At 42.8% G+C, this 7,814-nt stretch overlaps 1 protein-coding gene across 1 annotated transcript; it reads left to right on the forward strand.

Moving 5' to 3' along the window:
- The first annotated feature begins 4,044 nt into the window (after nucleotides 1–4,044).
- On the forward strand, nucleotides 4,045–5,523 carry LOC119294076 (AP2/ERF and B3 domain-containing protein Os01g0141000-like). The gene has a single exon (XM_037572341.1). It carries the CDS (start codon nucleotides 4,133–4,135, stop codon nucleotides 5,141–5,143), a length of 1,011 nt encoding a protein of 336 aa, XP_037428238.1. The 5' UTR covers nucleotides 4,045–4,132; the 3' UTR covers nucleotides 5,144–5,523.
- The last annotated feature ends 2,291 nt before the right edge of the window (nucleotides 5,524–7,814 follow it).

The following is a 7,814-nucleotide window of genomic DNA, read 5'->3' on the forward strand; positions in this document are numbered from 1 at the left end:
CGAAAGTTGGCAGCTTACAGTATGCACAAGTGTGCACGCGCCCTGACTTAGCCTTTATCACCGGGGTACTCGGTAGATATCAAGAGAATCCAGGCATAAAGCACTGGAAGATGGTAAAGAAAGCATTGCATTATGCGCAAGGCAAAAATAACTACATGCTAATATACAGGAGAAGTGATTCCCTAGAGATAAAAGGGTATTTAGACGCAGATTTTGCGGGGGGACAAAGATGATAGAAAATCCACGTCAGGATACGTATTCACCCTTGCTGGGGGAGCTATTTCATGGAAAAGCTCCAAACAGTCGATAGTTGCATCATCCACGATGTACAAAAAATTCATAGCATGCTTTGAAGCCACAGGGCAGGCGATATGGCTAAAGAAATTTATACCCGACTTGAAAGTGGTAGATTGTATTCACAAACCACTAAAGATGTACTGTGACAACCAGCCCACAGTATCCTATGCTCACAACAACAAGTCGAGTAATGCTGCCAAAACAATAGAGATAAGGTATTATGTTGTGAAAGATAAAATCCAGGATCAAACTATAAGTCTCGAGCATAGAAGGACAAAATATATGCTTGCGGATCCGCTAATGAAAGGCTTACCATCCAATGTGTTCAAGGAACACTTAGCCGGCATGGGTTTAAGGGAAAACCTTATGATTCCTGTATAGGCCCAAAAGAAACAGATTTTATTTCTGAACAAAACGTATGTTGTAGTTGTATGATTCTATCAGCAATTAAGCTGTGATGATGAAACATGCTCTATGTACCAATATGTGATGAAACAAATAAACTAGAAAGTATAAGGTTAAAAGTAAAGTTGAGATAAAGGGGAAGAATGTTAGGTTGATCTCTCTCCCGTTCAAGCCCAACGGGTCGAACGGGCCCTTGCATCGCGCCCTGATCGGGGCACCCAACCAAAGCATGGTTGGTGGGCCCTTGTGACCCGCGCTATATAAACAGTGGTGGCGGCCGGGGCACGACTTACGAGGTTAATCGCTGCCACAATCCCCACTGACACTCCCTACCGATCTAGAGTTAGCACGGTGCTCACGGGAAGCACACCACCACCGCCATCTCTCTGCCATCACCGGCCACTACTTCGCCATGGCCGGCACCGGCTCGAGCTCTTCTACAACAGGAGAAGGTAGGACTACCAGATCGATCTGACCTACCCGATCCATGTGATCTATCAATGGTAATTCGTATTATCAACCATCCGACCCTAATCATGTAATCGAATTATTATATGTACACTTAATAATACGTTTTTGTGCTAAGGCCGAGTTTGGCAACATAGTTTTCTCAAGACCTTAGTAATCTCAAAACCTCAGTATTCAAGTGCCTAGGCAATGCATGAATACTTCCGTTTCTGCGTCCAATTCATTGAATGAGTATAAACATGTATTTACTATTAGTATATACGCAAACGCGTTGTATTGTAAAGTTGCTCCCAATTTGACGAAAAGATGCAACAATCCCAAGATGAATGATGAGTGGCTTAGAATCTGGTGGGTGTGGTCGCCGTCTGCTACTCGTCTGCGTCCGTTTAAGCAACCACTAGTTAAGCTTAAAACTGGCCAAAAACTAAAATTGAGTGCACATCTAGCTAGGTAGTGATAAATTTTAGTAGTCTTTTCATCCCACTCCCCTCCCTTTCCCCCATTTAGACTCCCAACGATCCTATAATTTGTTTGGCTATGTATTTTGCATCATCTTCATGCATGCGTGTGTGCGTGCATCCTCGATGCAAACACATTGTGGACTCGTTATTTTCGATTTACCTCGATGCGATGTTACGAGTCAATACAAGTGCCATTTTTATTGAAGGAAAGAACAAGACCATCTCCCCTCCGTGCTAACAAAAGTTCTTTAATACCAATGATTGATTTTCAATTTGTGATTAGAACACCATCCAAGACTCAAACATTTTGTGACCGGTGATATTGTTCAGAGTTGGACGAGTCTTGGTTAATCCTATTTCCTATCATACAGGCGCATGGTTCCGAGCCATTTAAAGGGATGTCTAATATCCAAAAATCCAAATCAACAAGAGCAGAATAGGGTTGACCACATAATTTAACTATAGTCTTATCTTAAATGTGCAAAAAAAGAAAATGAACACATAACACAGGTGATTCACGCAGATCAATATTATATAAATTGGATTTAATTATTGCTTTCATTAATCTCTAGGGTTTTCCAGTTTGTTTTAAGTGACAATATGTTTTAGTTCTTTATGATGTGTCTCTTTTATGGGCAATCTACAATGTATTTTTTTCAAACCGATAAAGGGGCAAACCTTACATGACTTTACCTATTGCATGATAAACTCAAGCAAGATAAAGTTTATTAATTTAGTAACTTCAAATTTGAGAACACTAAAGCAGTAACCTTATTGCAAGAATGAAATTAGCCCATCGTGAACATGTATTGAAAATAGTTTCACTCAAGGTAAGTCAACAATGTTTCATTCTTTGACCTTTATTATGGTGTGAAAAACATGTCGTTCGTAGACGAGGAAGATCAAACGAAGGACCTAGTAAGAAAGAACAAAATACATGACTATAAAGAACGAAGGAGAAAAAGGAGAAAACTCTGATGAAAAATAGACGTCTACTTAGTTTTTGTGCTGTTTCGTATTCCAACTTTGACCATAAATATTTGTAAGATTACACACATAAATAATTTATTTGTTGAAGAAATTTCTTTTGGGTTGCACAAAAATGTTTTTTTGTGAGAAATCTATGGTACTATTTTAGACCAAACAAATTCAGATAGTTTTTTGGGGTTTCATGGTCAAAGATAGAGAAGCTGAACTGCGCATATTTTTTGGAATGGAGCTAATACATTAATTCTACATTGTACATAGAAATTTAAACAAACCAAAACCAATAAATATACACCAAAAATATTCTTCATGCGGCATATCGTGCAGTCAGTGCTACTCATTGTTTTTGGTCATTCTACATGCATCTAAGTACATTGTATTGCCAACCAATAAGGTGAACATTCAAGTTGCTATAAAAGACAATAAAACCTTGCTCCCACCTATCACATGCCAAAATCAACATGTAATATGTAGCTTTTGGAGGATGCAAATATGAAAATCTCAAGAGGAAATGGCACCACTTTAGATTAATCGCAAACTAAATATGGCCGAACATATCACTCCACTTGGACACATACACAAACAAATGTATGTGCATCCAAAATATAAACACCACGACATCTATATACACCAACATATGTGTACCCAATCCAACTGCAACTCATCTTTACCCTGTAAACACACACACCACAAGATTTGACAAACAAAACATACACACAAACACAACACAAGAAAAATAATGCATCCTATATCCCCTGTGTCCCTAGCTTAGTTTAGCTAGTACAACAGCCCACACAATCGAGAGAGAAAAAAGCACCATAACCCACACAAGCACACATCGGGCCAGTTCTTTTGACTCGATTATGAAGAATCACGGTATGGAGAATCAAAATCACAAAAGACCTTAGCTCTGCCCCAGAGATCGTCTAGAATCAACCCAGAATCTCTAGAATCGTCGAAAGGCGATCTAGCCAATCCATCAAAGGAAAACATTTTGTTTTCAGCAAGTACCCCTATTGGACAAAGTATTTAGAACGTAAATGCCACTAGGACAGACCGAAAAAGACCCAAAATGCTCAATCCAGCGAGGCTCGCGTTCGTAACCGCCCCACTCATTCGTCCCCAACCAACTCTTTAAGTTGTAATATTAAGCACTTTGTGATATTTGTAGCCCGCTTTTAAATTGCAATGTTAAACAATTTATGATATTTGCAATTTGTTTTCGTGTTCATATTAGACGTGAAACTGTCTGAAATAATAAGTGTTAGCAATTCAAACCTCAGTTTCAATCTATGGCTGTTAGAGACATTTCATCACACGACTCATGCAACAATCATAGGCCGAAATCTCAGAAAAGAACTGGACGGCGGATTTTTATGAGCAGTTGATTCTCCGGGCAGATTACCAGAATCACATTCTGAAGAATCACGGGGGAAAAGAACTGGCCCATACACACACTCCAAAGGGACGTCCCTCCAAAGGGCAGATGCCAAGCCACAGAAAAGCAACAGTCCATGGGAGTGCAGATCCTGAGCTCCACGCCGGAGCACTCCTCCCAGCACTCTTCCGGCGCGTCCACGGCCACGACCGAGTCGGGTGCCGCCGGCCGGCTGCCGACGACGCTGGGCCTACCTGTCGCCATCCCCGACGAGGCCGTGACCTCGCGCTCGGCGTTGGCATCGGCGCAGTGGGCGTCGTCGCGGTTCAAGGGCGTGGTGCCGCAACCCAACGGGCGGTGGGGCGCCCAGATCTACGATCGCCACGCGCGCGTCTGGATCGGCACGTTTCCCGACGAGGACGCCGCGGCGCGCGCCTACGACGTGGCCGCGCTCCGCTACCGCGGCCTCGACGCCGCCACCAACTTCCCGCGCACGGCCTCGTCGACGGAGCTCGCCTTCCTGGCGGCGCACTCCAAGGCCGAGATCGTCGACATGCTCCGGAAGCACACCTACTCCGACGAGCTCCGCCGGGGCCTGCACCGCGGCCGCGGCATTGTGGGGCGCGCGGAGCCGACGCCGTCGTGGGCGAGGGAACCCCTCTTCGAGAAGGTCCTGACGCCGAGCGACGTCGGCAAGCTGAACCGCATCGTGTTGCCGAAGCAGCACGCCGAGAAGCACATCCCCCTGAAGCGCACGCCGGAGACGACGACCACCGCTGACAAGGCCGTGCTGCTGAACTTCGAGGATGGCGAGGGGAAGGTGTGGCGGTTCAGGTACTCGTACTGGAACAGCAGCCTGAGCTACGTGCTCACCAAGGGCTGGAGCCGCTTCGTCCGGGAGAAGGGCCTCGTCGCCGGCGACGTCGTCGTGTTCTCCTGCTCTGAGTACGGACAGGAGAAGCACTTCTTCATCGACTACAAGAAGACCACGACGGTGAGCGGCGGCGCGGCGGCGTCGCCGCCGCCGGTGGTGGAGACAGGCAAAGGAGAACAAGCCCGCGTCGTGAGGCTGTTCGGCGTCGACCTCGCCGGAGAGATGAGGGGGCTAGCGGCGCCGGCGGAGCTGGAGTTGTTCAAGAGGCAATGAGATTGGCGAGTATGATTTGTTTTGCTACACCAATTGGTACTGTATTCCCCAAGCAGTAACTACCGAAAAATCGTGGGCGGGCTCTACTTATAAACTACTACTATATAAGAGCCTTTAATACTATATATATATAAAAACCGAGAAATCTTTGCTAAACCAGTAGGAGTACTATATTAAATGTTCATGATCCTAAACATAGTGGGCATTGTGAGCTTAATTACATGAAGAGAAAATTTGATTTGATCCTAAACCAATGCACGGCTTGTTGGTCTTGGATTGCATTACAATATTGATTTGATTACTTGTTCATTCACACAGGTAAATGTGCCAATTGCTATCTTCATTTGCATTCATTTTGGGGAAATATTGCGCATGGTTATCTCTTGCTTGAATGGATCATAAATGTGAGCATTCATCTTGTCTATAAATAATGACTAAATCTCCTGTGGGTAATGATTTACTAACTAGTCATATCTTACAGTAAAAAAAACTACTACTAGTCATATCTTGCTCCAAGTAGCTTCAACTTCATCATTCTTACATCAGTTATACCAAAAGGGATGGAGTGCATTAATTTGTACACATCATGTAAGAGTTGTCATCATGAAGCATTAATACACAGATTAAAGATTTTCTTTTTTTCTCTATTTTTCTGGTTGTTTTTCTCTATTAATGTTCATGACCCTACTGTTTCAGATCTTGTTAGCATATACTTTCACGAATAATATGCTCCGGCAGAAACTATAACAAAAGTTAGTAACCTATTTATGTTACTTGTATGTACTTATTTAAGAATAGCCTCACTCGTGGTAGAGCAAAAAAAAAAGTACTTTTCATGTACTCAACTTACAAAATTACTTTCTCCATCCGAGTTTATAACCCCCCTCGAATTTTGAGTTATTCACCATTAAAAGGCTCAAAAATTTGAGGGGTGCTTATGAGTCATGAGGGGGCAAGTAGTACTAGTAATTAAGCTCATTTTTTAAAATGAAAATGAGTCATGAACGGCTTGAAAATGAAAAGGAAAACACCATTTTGAAAAGGAGGGCCTCTTGATTGATGCAAACAACCATTACAACGTTATGCTGGTTAAATTACCTTTTTCACACACACTATAAATTGAGAAACTCCTGCTCAATTTCTTTTGAGAAACTAAAGGTGGTGAGCAAAAAATATCGATTTTGTCACCTGTTCTTTCATTAACTAGTCAATGTGTGCGTGCAATGCACGTTAATTTAAAAGTATATTAAGTGCATGTGGATATTAAGCAGGATATTATTTGCGTGTTATTATGTGATTAGCATTATAGTTGGCATGAAATTAACTACACGCTAAACGTGTTGAGCGCTCGACATTGAACCAGTCTAGGTCGTTGGATTGACATGATTTCATGGCCGAGATTAATTGGATCTGCCCTTTGGGTCTTTTTATATTGGTATTATATAGATGAATCCGCCCTTTCGAGTGCTGATAACATGTTGTGCTCGAGAGAATGAACAGTTGATTTAGTTGATTAAACATTAAGGTATATATACCATGTGTACAAAGACGGTGATTACATAGACGGTAAGTGGTGGTTGCCTTTTTAATAAAGATGCCTAAATTTTATTGACTTGAAATTGAGCATAAATTAAAGGATACAAACACAATGCAGTTTTTCTGGTGACCCTCTGGAGCGGACCAGGTACAGTAGCACAAGAACTGTTCCGTGTCTCCGGTCAGGAGATGCTGCTCACGGGCCATCAGTGTGGCTGCTACCGCCGTATTCATGGCTGCCACAGCACAACTAGGGTGCTGGGCTCATCAGCTGCCCCAGTGGGACCCCAGTCCTGTACCCGCGTCAGAGATGCAGACGACCGCCCCTTCCCGCAAAAGAGAGCTCTTTGCGGTCAATAGTCAATTGGTCAATGGTTCCCGTGTCATCGTGCCCAAGTCTTTCAATCATGTCAGCGATGCACTGTAGTAGGTGCAGATTTTACGGAAGTTCACTTTGGTGTATATGCATGCATTGTCTAACTACACATTTTAAAAGGCTGCTTTTTTTAAAGAAATATACATATTTCATAATAAGTGTATCTGCACGCAGGAGCCAAAACGCCACTTTAGCTATGAATTATTTCATGATAATCTATGGACGCCTTGACATGGGACACAGAAAAAACAAAAGGGTTCCATTGCGTAGATACCCATCTGAACCTAAAAAAACCTTCTTATTTTTGTTTAAAGAAAAAAAATTACCCCTGGCCTCTGCATCAGAATGATACATGCAACCTCTTTATTAAACAAATCATCCAACAGGTCTGTGATCCAGAGAAAGCTCCCTCAAAGCTGAAAAAGAAAATACGAAGTAAGAAAAAGCCATAGCCGGCGAAAACAGGACTAGATGACTAAACACATATCTCATTACTGGACCGTCATCCAAACCGGTTGTAGATATCCCGAGCTACCATCTCCCATCGGGTAGATCCAGTAACCAAAGGTTCTCTGGCTTCCACAAGAGTGAGTAACGACAACGTATGGATCCAGGCAGTGGCCCCGTAGATGACCTGCAAAAAAAATTATACGAGTTTGACTGTTAAAAACGATATCATTTCTACAGTTACATGTAGCCTAAAGTAATCCACATACTCCTATCCGAATATGTCTTGCAATATTTGTCTCTACTCCATTG

This window comes from Triticum dicoccoides, chromosome 4B (assembly GCF_002162155.2).
Source record: "Triticum dicoccoides isolate Atlit2015 ecotype Zavitan chromosome 4B, WEW_v2.0, whole genome shotgun sequence".
NCBI lineage: Eukaryota > Viridiplantae > Streptophyta > Magnoliopsida > Poales > Poaceae > Triticum > Triticum dicoccoides.

What these genes read in the sequence shown, in the direction of transcription:
- LOC119294076 (XM_037572341.1), top strand. Translation starts at nt 4,133, where the DNA reads ATGGGAGTGCAGATCCTGAGCTCCACGCCGGAGCACTCCTCCCAGCAC.